Source organism: Geotrypetes seraphini, chromosome 8 (assembly GCF_902459505.1).
Source record: "Geotrypetes seraphini chromosome 8, aGeoSer1.1, whole genome shotgun sequence".
Lineage (NCBI taxonomy): Eukaryota > Metazoa > Chordata > Amphibia > Gymnophiona > Dermophiidae > Geotrypetes > Geotrypetes seraphini.
Window position 1 is genome coordinate 63,702,931 of NC_047091.1, and position 15,085 is coordinate 63,718,015.

At 43.4% G+C, this 15,085-nt stretch overlaps 1 protein-coding gene across 2 annotated transcripts in view; it reads left to right on the forward strand.

The window, feature by feature from the left end:
• Positions 1–13,585, forward strand: part of LOC117365104 (cofilin-2-like) — a 30,568-nt gene extending 16,983 nt beyond the window's left edge. For both annotated transcript variants that reach the window (XM_033955067.1, XM_033955065.1), the window contains exons 2-4: positions 9,840–10,147; positions 10,356–10,432; positions 10,540–13,585. In XM_033955067.1, coding sequence (XP_033810958.1) covers positions 9,840–10,147; positions 10,356–10,432; positions 10,540–10,652 — 498 coding nt within the window. In that variant the 3' untranslated portion in view covers positions 10,653–13,585. The remainder of the gene's footprint in view (positions 1–9,839; positions 10,148–10,355; positions 10,433–10,539) is intronic.
• The last annotated feature ends 1,500 nt before the right edge of the window (positions 13,586–15,085 follow it).

Genomic DNA, 15,085 nt, shown 5'->3' on the forward strand with positions numbered 1-15,085 from the left:
CGCTCTTTTGGCACGTCGTTTGAATGTCTTTTTGCCGCTCTTGATCCACGAGGACCAGGCTGGATTTGTGCCAGGACGTTACGCGTCAATGAACTTAGTTAGAGCCTTGATGGCCCTCCATTCCCGGCGTGGCCTGACTGGAGAATCGGCTATTGTAGGCCTGGATATGGAAAAGGCCTTTGATAGTATCTCTTGGCAATATCTCTTTTGGATTCTGCGGCAGTTTGGCATAGACGGTGCTATTCATCATTGGATCAGCAGCTTATATATCCAGCCACAGGCCAGGCTGTTGGTTAATGGTCAGTTTACTGCACCGTTTGCTTTAGGTAGGGGGACGCGACAGGGCTGTCCGTTGTCCCCGTTGCTTTTTGTGTTAGCTATTGAGCCATTGGCGGCTAGGATTCGAGCTGATCCGGATCTTCGGGGCATTCATATTGGAGACCAGGAGAGTCGCATTAATCTTTTTGCCGATGATATTCTTCTTTATCTGGATGATCCCCGGAGGGATTTGGGGCGGGTTCTCGCCTTGGTCCGCTCCTTTGGCGATATTTCTGGGCTGCGAGTTAATTGTGATAAATCTGAACTTCTTCCTTTGCGGTCTACCCGAGTGGAGGCTTGGCACGCGAGCCTTGAGATTCCCCCGGTGAAGGGGCCGATGCGATATCTGGGAGTATATTTAAGTCCTGATCTCAAGCTTCTGTATCGCTATAATGTGCTCCGTCATTTGGAGGAGATTCGGCATTTGTGTGAGAAATGGAGAGAACTTCCCCTGGGGGTTTGGGGTCGTGTGGCTTTGACTAAGATGGTCCTCCTTCCCAAGATTTTGTATCCGTTGCAGGCTATCCCGCTCTGGGTTAATGCTAAGGAGGTGCGTCTGTTTCGTTCGCTTATCTCCTCTTTTGTTTGGCGTCATAAGCGGGCTCGGATTAGCTCTGCTACCTTGGCCTTGGATAAATATAGGGGTGGTTTAAACCTTCCTGATCTTCGCTATTATAATGTGGCCGCTTTGTTCCGCTTTATTCATGAAGGATGGTCGGGGTGTTATAAGTTCTCTTCCCAGAGTTGGGTGGAGTCGTGGTGTGCCCCTCATTCGGTCTTGTCTCTTTTGCATATCCCATTGTCGGTTATACCGGGAGGGGGGGCTAAGTTTGCATATCTCTTGCCTATGAGGCGGGCGTGGCGGTGGTGGAGACGGCGGCAGGGGAAATCTCCGGCTGCATCTCTTTTGTTGCAGTTATATGGGAACTCCGACTTCCCGCCTGGAGTGGGACACGCCTGGTTCCGGCAGTGGGAGCAGAGAGGGGGAAGAACACTTCATGATATTGTCTCCGTGGGGGGGGGGGCGGTTTCCTTCTTTTGAACAGCTGCAGACCCACTGGCACTTGCCTAGGACTCACTTCTGGGCTTATCTCCAGGCCCGGCATTATTACTTCTCTCTTGACCGCCGCTGGGGGGATGCTTGGCTCAGTGGTCCCTTGGATGTTCAGTTTTTTCAGGTCTCTCCAGCTTCCAACAAATTGGCTACTTGGTATCGGATTCTGAAGGCCGCTTCGGATTTGGGATCTATTGACCGTTTGGCCTCCCGGTGGCAATCGGAGCTCGGTATTGCCTTGGACCGTAAGGCCTTTCTTGATCTCTTTGCCACCGTGCACGCCATGGGGGGTTCTACGGACTTTAGGGAAATGCAATTTAAAATTTTGCATCGGGCTTATTTATCTCGGGCTCAGGGAGCTCGTATGGGCCTTTGGGAGGACGCAGTTTGTGGTAAATGTAAGCGTTTCGTGGGTACCCTAACTCACCACTTTTTGGAGTGCCCTTCTTCTGCTATCTGGCTGCAGGTTCTCCCCTTTTTGGAGCGCCTTCTACACCGAGCTATACCATGGTCTTATGGGTTTCTGCTCTTGGGGGATCAGCGTGAATTGATTGAGGGGGGGCTCACGCTCCCTCAACGCAGGGTTCTTTACATGGCTGTCTTGGTAGTAAAAAAGCTCCTGTTGCAGCATTGGGTGGACGAGTCTGTTGCAGCCTTTCCGCATTGGCTGGCTCGGTTGGCTATGGTGGGGCGCTATGAGCTTCAGCGTCTTCCCAAGGCTGGGAGTTTGATTCACCGATGCTATCGGGAGCTGTGGCAGAAGGTGTTACAGCTCTGCTCCGGCTTGGAGTCGGAGGGCATGTCTTCCTCTTCTTGATTTGGTTCCTAGTGGGGGGGGGGTAGCGCTTTCTCCCTCTGTCTTCCTGTTTCTGCTTTTGCTTTTGTTTTTGTTTTTGATCTTTCTCGGGTGGCTGCACCGGTGTGGATGTAGGGGGGGAGGATTGGGTTGCTTGGATGTTTGGCTATCTAGTGGTATGTGTGGGGAATGCTTGTTGTGGTCTGGGTTGCGTGAATGGGATTGGCGTGTGTTTGTGTGGTGGGGTTTGGTATTTTAAAATGTCAATTGTGAGGGGAACCCACACATGGGATTTTTGTACTGCGGTTCTTTGTTGTTATGATATCCTGTACTGTTTTTGGATGCTCTGCTATCTGATGTTTCACTCGTGGTTGTGTGTTCCTTTGCTGTTGACAATAAAGATAATTTACAAAAAAAAAAAAAAAAAGAAAAGTTAAATGCAGAGAGTCAAAGACGGACTTCTCGGCTCCGCGGAAAACTGAGAACTGAGGAGACGCTGGGCAGGAAGGCACTCGCGCATGCGCGGTGTGGTCGACTCGAAACTTCTAGTTTCTTCAAGCAAGTCTGCTTACGAGGCTTCCACATCTGGGCTCCGTCGGTGACATCACCCATATGTGAGAATAGCTGCCTGCTTGTCCTAGGATAAATAATAGCATCCAAATACATCCAGAAAAGGCCTTATGAGCTGCTCTACCACCTGAATGCCTTGGAAACTTAGCTCCACAGCTCCTAGGGCCACATTTGCATGTCGGGTGTGTTGCTTTCAGACTGAAAATCCCAAAGATTATATGCTTAGAAGGAAATCGGTGAACCTAGAAGTGTGCATTCATATCAACCACTGTGTGCCACCCCACTTGCTAAAGCTGTAGCAGTTACAGAGTAAGTGCTTCCTCAGTGGTTAGTTTAAGTTAGCACTGACTAGTGCCTTCTGCAAAAATGGAAGTGCAAGTTGACATCTCATTGGTGGTAACAACATTGGCACAATGCTCCCTCCTTTATTAGTGGTGACTCCAGCATAATATCCCTCTTACTCTGTCCTTTTACCAAACATCCCTTCTGTTTTATATATATACACACACACACAAGTCTGTAATTAAACTGTTGATTCCCACTAATGAATCTGCAGAAGGGCGTTGCTTTAAGATCTTGAACTCCTCCCCATCTGCAGAGAACAGCTCCCTCTTCACTTTTTCCTTTTGCAAGTGAACTCAAAAGGTGTATTCTGATCTGCTCTGCTTCTTTTTTTATTTTTGAATATTTTTCCATCATGGCTTCAGTGCTCAGAGATCTCCTTCTTGGGCTTACTTCCCTGGGGGAAGGATACAGTCCACATTGGGTGGACTGCTTCTCCCAGGCCAATCTCATCAAGTAGCTGTGGAGCCAGCCTGCTTTGTGTCCCTTCAGGAGCTTGGGGGTCCATCCCCTAGGAACTGCTGATTTATTCAGAGGCTTGAGCACAGGCTATGAGGCCCCTGTGTGACAACTGTCTGGATATCGAGCCAGTGGCATAGTTTCTTTCCCTCTTGCTGTGTGAAGAATTTTGAGGGTAGGAGTACATGGCCAGGGTCTGTCTGACTGGCAGCTAGAAGATTTCCATCGATGGTCGAAGTCTGACCATTTTTGAGTCAGAAATCCTTTCTCTGCAGGTAGGCTGCTACAAACTGACAGGCACCAAACGTCAGTGAGTATTCCCATTATTCCCTATTGGGGGGGGGGGGGAATCTGAAATTGTCATTTTTAGGGGTTTCTGTAGTTAGGATTCAGTTACCTCTCCTCCAAAACCCCCTAAAATTGCTAGTTTTAATTTTTTTTATTTAGCATGAATTTCCTGATGGTAGCTATCTTTTTTTTAAACTTTTAAACTTCATTTATTATGTAACAAAACCACCTCTAATGGATGCCCCAGGCCTTCCTAGCCCTGGATCCTGCATGTTTTGTGCAGATTTACCAGTTGAGGAAGAGTGGCCATGTTCTGCGGGGCACAACAGAAAGGGGCAGGAGCTTTGGGATCAACCCCCATTCAGTCCTCCAAGGACTTGGAATCCCCAAAATCCTGGCACATCCGGTGTAAGGGGAGAGATCCTGCTCAGAAGATCTGAGCAGTGATGGGGTGAAATGCAAGTGCGTGGTAGTGGAAGAATTTTGTGCAAGGATCCCTCAGATCCTCCAGTGTAAGGCTCTTTGATTTTTGTCAGCCTTTTATGGAAAGCCAACTTAAGACCAGGAAATGCTGCACTGCCTGCGGGTGTACCAGCTCCGTCTCAGGGGATTTCTCCTAAGCAGGCTTCTCTGCCTCCTACCATGCTGACTCCTGGTGTTAATGACACTTCAAAGCAGGACTGTGATGATTGGAAGCTTTCCATGCCTTTATCGCATGACTCTTCTGCCTCTGTGAATAGAAAAATGATGGCAGATAAAAGGCCAAATGGCCCATCCAGTCTGCCCATCCGCAGTAACCATTATCTCTTTTACTCTCTGAGAGATCCCACATGCCTATCTCAGACCCTATTGAATTCAGACACAGTCTGTCTTCACCACCTCTTTTGGGAAACTGTTCCATGCATCTACCACCTTTCTATGAAAAACTATTTCCTTAGATTACTCAGGAGCTTATCACCTCTTAACTTCATCCTATGCCTTCTCATTGCAGAGTTTCCTCTCAAATTAAGAGACTCGACTCATGCGCATTTACTTTGCATAGGTATTAAAATGTCGCTATCATATCTCCCCTCTCCCGCCTTTCCTACAAAGTATACAGATTGAAATCTTTAAGTCTGTCCCCATACGCCTTATGATGAAGACCACATACCATTTTAGGAGCTTTCCTGTGGACCGACTCCATCCTTTTTATATCCTTTTGAAGGTGCGGCCTCCAGAATTGTACACAATATTTTAAATGAGGACTCGCCAAAGCCTTATACAGGGGCATCAATACCTCCTTTTTCCTGCTAGCCATACCTCTCCTTATGCAACCTAGCATCCTTCTAGCTTTCGCTGTCACTTTTTCAACCTGTTTGGCCACCTTAAAATCATTACATACAATCACACCCAAGTCCTGTCATAAGCTTTTCACAACCTAATCTGCATCGTTCCCTCGGGTTTTTGCAACCCAAAATGCATGACCTTGTGTTTCTTAGCATTAAATTTTAGCTGCCAAATTTCAGACCATTCTTCAAGCTTCACCAGATCTTTCTTCATGTTATTCACACCATCTGGCATGTCTACTCTATTGCAGATTTTCGTATTGTCCGCAAAGAGGCAAATCTTACCCGACAACCCTTAAGCAATATCGTTTATAAAAATGTTAACAAGAACAGGCCCAAGAGCAGAACCTTGAAGAACACCACTGGTAACTTCCCTTTCCTCAAAGCAGTCTCCATTGATCACTACCCTCTGTCACCTTTCACTCAACCATTTCTTGACGCAGCCCGAGGGCACTCAGTTTATTTATTAGATGTCTGTGTGGATTGAAGGATTTGCTAAAATCTAAATTCATGACATCTAGGGCACATCCTCTATCCAATTCTCTGGTCACCCAGTCAAAGAAATTGATCAGATTTGTCTTGACAAGACCTACCTCTAGTGAATCCATGTTGCCTCCAGTCCTGTAATCCACAAGATTCCAGAAACTTCACCATTCTGTTTTTAAAAGTGTTTCCATTAATTACCACAGAAGTCAGACTTACCGGCCTGTAATTCCCTACTTCTTCCTTACATCCACTTTTGTGGAGAAGGACCACATCTGCCCTTCGCCAGTCCTCCAGTACCACTCCTGACTCTAGAGACTCGTTGAAAAGATCAGTCAGTGGAGCTACCAGAAGTTCCCTAAGTTCTTCAGCACCCTCGGATGTATACCATCTTGCCCCATTGCTTTATCTACCTTTAATTTAGCTTGCTCCTCACGAACACAGCCCTCTGAAAATCGATCAGAGTCTATTACAACTCCATCCCTATTCACGTTTGTCTTCTGCGGTCCCGCTCCTGGCGCTTCAGCCGTGAACACAGAACAGAAATATCTGTTAAGTAATTCGGCCTTTCTACATATTTGTCCTCACCTTTGAGTCTCACAGTGCCACTTTTTCACTTCTTCCTATCACTAATACAGTGGTCTCAAACTCAAGGGCCACATTTTGGATTTGTAGGTACTTGGAGGGCCGCAGAAAGAATAGTTAATTTTTCTTATTAAAGAAATGACAATTTTGCATGAGATAAAACACTTTATAGTTAATAAATCTTTCCTTTTGGCTAAGTTTTTAATAATAATATTGTAATTTATAGGTAAAGAGACATATGATCAAAACAATTTTATTTTACTTTTGTGATTATGATAAACATACCGAGGGCCTCAAAATAGGACCTGGCGGGCCGCGAGTTTGAGACCACTGCACTAATATATCTACAAAAAAAAAAGTCTTGTCTTCCTGATGGGATCCCTGTTGGGTCTGGTAGCCAGGGGGCAGGAGTGGTGGTTGATCACTGTGATAATCCCTTGGTGAGTCGCCTTTTCAAATCAGCTCCTATTTCCCATGTCATTTCTACATTGAAGCTCGATGCCCAGCAGCTCTCCACCTCAAAGTGCTTCGTCATATGTGGCACTAATACACAAACTTTTTTCCTGCTAATCCAGGCCTCTAGTTGCTGACAATTGGGAGCTGCCCGATGGCTCTCTGAAGGTGGCCAAAGCTATATCTAGGCTCTGTCCTATGGCTCTGGCCTTCAGCAGCTGTTAGTACATCCAAAGGTGGACTCTGCAGTAGCACAAGTGACCAAGCTACTTTCTTAGTGAAGACTACTTTCTTAGTGAAGATGGAGTGTTGCTGAAGGATGCACAGGACTGTAAGGTGGATGTGGTCTTTATAGCCAGTGTGGCAGATCGCCATCTCAAATCCCTCCTGGACAGTAGCTGCCGGGGGTGGCAGAGGCAATTTTTGTACTTCTTATCGGAGGGCAGCTGTCATTCTTCTGGGAGGAATGGGAACAGATTTCGTCCAACTGCTGGGCTGTATTTGGGAGGGTCACAAGATCAAGTTTTCACAGCCCCCTCCAGATCTGCCTACTTTTAGAAAACTTACATGATGCAATGAGAAAATTAGAGTCTATAGCCCAGGCTAGCTTTTCTCCTCTATAGTTCCTTCTTTGAAACCATTTAAATCTGAATGTGTGAATTTAAGAGGAATCTTTTCTGGATGTAGATGTAGGGAGTCTGTGGCCCTTTGTCAGGGTCAGAGTAGTCCCGCTTGTTTGAAACCAAAAAGTGCTATGCTTTTTGTATTTCTCTAAAATTGTGTAACAGAAGCTGTTAAGATGAAGCTGCCAATATAGAGTAAAGCTAAGAGATGCCTACCATGCACGCTGTGTCCTGTCAGTCAGACAGGGTGGGGAACAGGTAATGGGAAGATATTTAAGTAGAAACATAGAAAGTAACGGCAGATAAGGGCCAAGGCCCATCAAGTCTGCCCACACCAATGACCCTCCCCTACCTCCCTTTGTGAAGAGATCCCACCTTTCGATCCCATTTAGCTTTAAAATCAGGCACACTGCTGGCCTCAATTACCTGTATCGGAAGACTATTCCATCGATCTACCACCCTCTTGGTGAAGAAGTATTTCCTGGTGTCGCCATGCAATGTCCCTCCCCTGATTTTCCATGGATGCCCTCGTGTTGACGTGGGTTCCTTGAAGAAGAAGATATCCTCCCCTACCTCGATGTATATCCTGCAATTTAAAAGTTGGGATAAATGGAAGGGCCTCGCACTATTTTTAGCTAGCCCTGATTTTGGTGCAGCTGGAGGGTTGGGGTATGATATATAAATTTTGTGCCAACAGATTCATTATCAGAGTAATGACACTGCTGCTTCTTTAAGAGGGAAGGGACACATGCTGGGATCAGCTCTTTTTTATATTGGTACAGGGAGAGCAGATCTCGGAGGAGTATTCTGATATTGCTGCTGCCGCAAAATAGCAACTCCCAGCCAGGTTTTGATGTCGGGGTGGGGGTGGGGGGGAGATAGCAGACCTTTTTTAAAATAGTTGCCAGTGTGAGGCTGAATTGGCAGAGGTGCCATTTTCATTCAAAATCCATTTGAGAAGTGATTCCCCTTGTGCACCACCTAGCTATAACTGCTCCCAGCATGCCCTTCAAGGCAACATCGGCCTTGATACGCTTAGGTCAATATCTCATTTGTCTTTTCAAGCTGCTTCCTCTTTTTGTTTTGCAGGTCACCCATAAGAATAAACACTGAAATCTTAGCAAATAAATTACAAATCTAGTAACTGAAAGAGTTCAGACGATAAATCTCTTATTAATGAATGTTTATTCTCTATAAAAGTAGAAATATGCCATCTTTAAAAAAACATGTTATATGAACTCTACATGGGCTTTGGCCTGCTTTGGATTTTGAGTGTTGCTATTGGAGCCCCATTGTCATGGCAACTGACCTGTCACCTAAGTACTTATTTATCACTTCTATAGTGCTGAAAGGTGTACATAACACTGTACATTTTGACATTTAATAGTTTGTCCCTTCTCAAAAGAGCTTACAGTCTGACTTAGACAGACATGACATATAGGGTTGGGGATGCAGAACCCAATATGAGAGGAGTTAGGAGTTGAAAGCAGTCTCAAATAGGTGGACTTTTAACTTGGACTTGAACACTGCCAGAGACTGCACCTGTTGTAGGGATTCAGGCAGTTTGTTCCAGGGGCATATGGCACAGCAGGACAGAAGGGACGGAGTCTGGAATTGACAGTGGAGAAGAACACAGATAGGAGGATCTTACCAGCTTAGCAGAGCTCATGGGGATAAAGTGAAGAGTGATAATGAGGGGCTGCTGAGTAAATGCATTTGTAGTTCAGTAAGAGGAGTTTCAATTGTATTTGGAAACGAATAGGAAGCCAATTAAGTGACTTTAGGAGAAGGGTAACATGAGTACAGCAGCTCTCGTAGAATATGAGTTGTGCAGCTGAATTTTGAACAAATTGAAGGGAAGAAAGAAGACAGAGTAGCGAGTTGCAGTAATCTAACCACAAGGTGATGAGGGAGTGGATAGGTGTTTAGATAGGAGGGGTTTAGATAGGTGCTCAGAGAGGAGGGGTTTAGATAGGTGCTCAGAGAGGAGGGGTTGGATTTTGGTGGTAATATAGAGGAAGAAGCAGCAGGTTTTAGCAGTATGTTGTATCTGGGCAGAGAAGGAGAGAGAGGAGTCGAAGATGACTCCAAGATTGCGAGAAGACAAGACAGGGAGGATGAGTGTTGTTCACAGATGCAGAGAATGGGGAGCAGCTCCATTTTAGCCATATTCAGTTTTAGATAATAGTGAGACACCTGTTTGATGGATAAGGATAGGCTTTAATCTTAGCCCAATCTGGCTTAACCCTGTATAAAAGAGGGTAAAACCAGTCCCAGCTCATCCCTACCCCAGTAATCCAGAATTGGTTGGTAACCCTAGAAGAGACATAAGGGTGCTGACTTGGTTAGGCTGCAATTGAAAAAAGGAGTGTGCGCCCCAAAACATTTTTGTTTAGTTTCCCCAAATTGTTCACAGGAATTTTCATTTTGTTTTGAGGTTTTTGTTTCAGGAGCAATATCATTGGTAGTGATACAAAGACCAGAGAAATGTTGACATGTAACCAAAAGTGATTTTGGGGTGATTTTCTGTTCTTTCTTTGCAGGCCTCTGGAGTTACTGTCTCGGACAATGTGCTCTCTGTCTTCAATGAAATGAAGGTGCGGAAGACCTGCACTCCAGAGGAGGCGAAGAAACGGAAGAAATATGCCATTTTCTGCCTGAGTGACGACCAGAAGAGCATCATTGTGGATGAGAAATGTGAATTGCTGGTGGGCGACATTGGGGAGATAGTGACTGATCCTTACAAGCACTTTGTCAATATGTTGCCCAAGAATGCCTGTCGCTACGCTCTCTACGATGCCTCCTATGAGACAAAAGAGAGCAAGAAGGAGGACCTGGTCTTCATATTGTGGTATGGCTGGCCCCCTCCGCATTATCTTCAATCAGAGCTGATCCTGAGGTTGAGCACATGACCCTCGGCCCTCAGTGGGGGACTGTGCAAAGGAGCAGTGTCCTGCATGAGACAATAGGGACTGTGCAGAAGGGTCAAGGGATTGGTAAAGTTCAGCACTGAAGATTTGAGTAATTTTACAGTTTATGCTTTGCTGTCTTCATTTTAGGGTACCAGAAGAAGCGCCTATTAAATACAAGATGATTTATGCTAGCTCCAAAGATTGTCTCAGGAAACGTTTTTCAGGTAATGTTTCCTAAATTATATATTAGTGTCAAATTTCAGCAAAAAAAAGAAAAGCATAATTTGGGTGATTGCAGATAAAATAACAAGTGTTTGACTGTCACCCACAGGTATCAAGTGTGAGATGCAGATAAACAACCTAGATGATCTGGTGGATCGCAAGGCAATGGCTGATAAACTTTGCCCCAATGTGGTCAAACTGGAAGGCATAACAGTAGTGTGAAGATGCTGGGACAGTTGTATGTGGAAGGGATTCTTAATTGCATTGTACAGATTTCAATTATATCCTCCATTCCTTCTGAACATTCACTTTTTTGTTCTTTCTATCTGCCCGAGTGTTCCAGGATTAATGCACTATAAGAACAGAAGATGTGCCATTCTAGGTCAAATCAGTTCATATTACTTTTCTCTGGAGGTACCAGGCTGATCCTTCCCTAGCTCTCATTCCCACAAATTGCGATCTTCAAGCCTGTCTTCCTACAGAAACTTGTTCACATATTTACTATATTACTGTAGATGTCTTGACCACAATCCTTACCAACCAGTTCCAGTTCAGTTATGTGTTGACTGAAACTATATCTTAAATTTGCAGCAGGGTTCTCCTTTAACTTCTATTTTATTTAATGTAGTACTCTCATTACTAGGGAAAAATGAAGAGACTACAGACTATTGCCTATTTTTTTTGTATGCTGATATTACTGTCCTGTATCAATTGGATGACATATTACAAGATATTAATCAGAAAATTTCAATATTTTCCACTTGATTACAGATTGGATGAGTGCTTCTTACATGAAATTGAACAAAGATAAAACTAAATTTTTACTACTTGGTTCTAAAGACATACAAGGGGAAGGTTTAATTCTTAAAGTAGATGGAATTCCTTACAAGTTAGAATCATCTTTAAAACTTAGTCAATTTGCCATCGAGAATAATTCCTATGGAAACTAAGATTAATTATCTTGTTAGAAGTGCTTTTTGAACTTTAAGAAATCTTAAAGTATTTTTTTATAAAAATCTTTATTCATTTTGAAATCTTATAAGTGACATCAAATAATAACATTTTAACTTAAATACAACACTTAATATTCTCCAATAATTCATCTTAAAACTTATCTCCCCCCATTCCATAACAATTTTTAAATCACATAAAAGCATATAATAAATTCCTTCTAAACATTCCTTATAATTATACAAAGACCAAAAGATCCCCAGACATATACAATTAAAGGGAAAAAAGTATTTACTCATTACAATAATTTGTTAAAGGCTCCCAAACATTTTGAGTTAAATCTTAAATATTAAGAAATATTTGCAGCAAGATCAATGTAGATTGGTTTTACAAACACTAATATTAAGTAAACTAGAGTACTGTAACATAGTTTATCTAGGAATTCCTAAGTATTTGCTTAAACGTTTGCAGACAGTACAGAACTGGTTAATGAACTAAGAAAATCAGATAGAATTATACCATCGTATATACCGTGTTTCCATTAAAATAAGACAGTGTCTTGTATTCGTTTGGGGCCCAAAAAAGGCACTAGGTCTCATTTTTGGGTAGGGCTTCCTCTCCTTCACCCCAATTATTCCTCTTTCCTTTTCCTCACATGTGCAATATCTTTCCTCCCCTCTCACCCATCCCCTTGTGCCTTCCCTCTGCAGCATCTTTCTATCCCTCCATCCCCCTGTGCAGCAGAACCCTTGCCCAGCTTCCATCCTTACCTCCCATCCCTTGTGTAGCAGAACCCCTTGCCCAGTTTCCATCCTCCCTTCCCTCGTGCAGCAGAATTCTTGAGCAACTGCCGCCGCGCAGCCGAACCTCCGCTGAGCCCTCCATCCTTCCTTCCCAACCGATCCCCGCCGACCACAACCATAAATACCTTCCAGCAGAGGAGTGTTGGGCCAGCAGCACTCACAGACTGGTTCGCGGACTTCTCGCTGGGGGCCTTCTGTGTGCCGCGTTACTGATGATATCAGTACACAGAAGGCCACGAAGCAGCCGGTGAGTGCTGCTGGCCCAACGCCCAGTTTAAAGGGAATTGTATCTAGAATATTGTATGCTATTTCCTTTCCTTATCAGACTATCTTGCGTATTCAAATATGACCTATAGTAATGCTTATTACGATCGTTAAAAAGAGCACTCAAAAAACTTTCTAGTTTCAGAAATTCAATCTTAGTAGTTAATGATTGAGATAATATCTTGTTCTATATGTTTATTAATCTGTTCTTTGTATGTAATCCACTATGAGCTATTTGTTGGCAATAGTGGAATATGATTTAACTGTAACTGTTTTTCATAGCATGGCCCTCAGCCTTGATATAATTGAAAGGGTAAATAACATTTGCCTATTAATTTGTTCAATAACACTCATGGTTTTGTAAATCTGTCATATACCATATCTTATGATTTGTTGAGCAAGGATGGAGAAGGGCGGAATGATTCTGTCCTAGGAATACCTGTGTGTGTGCCTGTCGCTTCAGATCTTCCAAGAGTAACTAGCTATAAATCATTTTGCTTCTCTACTACTGCAGAGGCAATGGATGAAAAAACTCAGGATGTGTTTTGCTGGTAGAGATTCCCAGTAGGGACATTAAAGATTCAGCAACTGCTTTTCATACTTCAGCTAATACCAGTTCCCCTGTTCATTATGTGCTAGCACAGATGAAGAAAGTCATCCTGAGTTTTGTTGTGCAAGCCACTTTTCAGTAAGCAAGTATGTGGGGAGGAGGGAATGAGAGGGAGGATCTGTTTTTTTCATAAGACCAGAAGGAAAACTCAGGTGAATCAGGCTCCCTGTTCTCATTGACCCAATTGCCCCTAAAAGATTTGAGGTGCAGGGATACGGAGGAAGAATTGCAGTGAGAAAGTGAGAGGGAAACTACTAAAGAATGTAGGCAAGGCTGTCTATGTGGATATAGACAGCAGTTCAGACAATACTCTGTATGAAAGAGATGCTAAGGAGTCGAGCAGTCTTGCTAGTTGTGGGCTTTAGCTCAGTTAAGTCATGTTCCCGCTCATTAAGCGGAGACAGTTATCCTTGTCTTTTCCTTGAGGAAAGAATAGTTTCTTCAATCCCTCACTCTTCCTTCTGCTGCTTATACTCGAGAATCTATCACAAGAGATTATTAAATAAAATAAAATTAGTCCTGTTCTATGTTGCTTTGTCATTTTTACATCTATTTTAAAAAAATGTTTTATTCTTTCAGATAATATGTGGTTTAATGTGGCAGAAGCTTGCATGCATGGTGTAGAGAGGTGGACTCTCGAGTCTGTATGCCTTTTTCCAGTAATTAAGAAGAAAACCAAGCATGGCTTTAATAATAGGTATTGGTTCCAAATGATTATTCTGTGAATCTGATGAAGGAGAAGATCCACAAATAGCAGGAAATGTAGTCAGATCAAGAAAATAATGGCAGTCGCAAGCCTGATTTAAAAGCAATTTCCAAGTACTCTTTGATAAGTTGCCTAAACAGGTTATTGCTTTGTGTTCCCCTCAGACTAGCCCGTGAGGGGAGGATGGCTGTCCATTGACCAGCAGGTGACAATGGAGAGTATGGAATTGTGCTGTACCCTAAATGGACTGTGCAACTCCAGCAAGTAGAAGACGGTCTATACAACTCCTGGCCTGGTTGGTAAGGCCTGCTTTTATCCTAGTTGGTAACAGGTGCCCAGTTGAGCAGGGGGAGTTAATTCAGAGATGTCCTAGAATGGGGTATGCCCTGTGGTGTTGCGTCCTTATTCTCTTGTCCCCCCTTCCACCCCCACTCAAAGAAATGTTACATGATCCTACCTACTTGGCTGGCTGTTGCTAAAGTAAGTTAAACCAGAGGTGAATTATACAATGATGAATAAAAAATTAAAGACAATTGTTAAATTACGTGACAACCAGAACAGAGCTGGTACAATGCAACATGTGTAATTGTACATTGCCTGTTGGATAGTTCGTCCATGCACAGTGCAGTGCTCAGCCTTTAGTTATGTGGCAACTACAAAGTCAGTAACATAGATGCTTCATTGTAAGATTGCACCATCGAAGAACAACATGCAATAGTGCACTTTCTTTGGGCAGAGGGAATGAAACCTTTATAGATTCACCATCGGATATTGACTCATTATGGACATAGATCCTTGAAAGGTTTATGAGTGGGTAAAAAGTTTAAAGAGGGAAGAGCAGATGTAACTGACAAAGGTCGTTCTGCACATTGACAGAATGGATGACTTGATTAGAGAAGACCGACTGATAGCAGTGTCTTAGTTTCATTAAAAATTTCTTATACTGCTCAATCAGGCTTCTGAGCGGTGTACAATTAAAAGTTTTACAGTATCCAAAAAAATACAACTAGTTAAAACTAACAAGTATTGACGACAGGGAGTATTAATAGAACAAAACAAACATACAAAGACTTAGAGACAAGAGGGAAAAAAAGGCAAGAACTACAATATTGAACAAAAAAGGGACAAACTATAGGAAGGGGGGGTCTGAGGAGGGATTAGCTGTAAGGGTTTTAGCCCTGATAAGGGCCGTATAAATGTCAAAAGCATCTTGAAACAGAAAAGTTTTTTAACTTTGATTTTAAATTTAGGTAGAGATGCTTCTTGGCAAAGATGATTAGGGATAGAATTCCAGGTGGAAGGAACGGTCACCACAAAATTA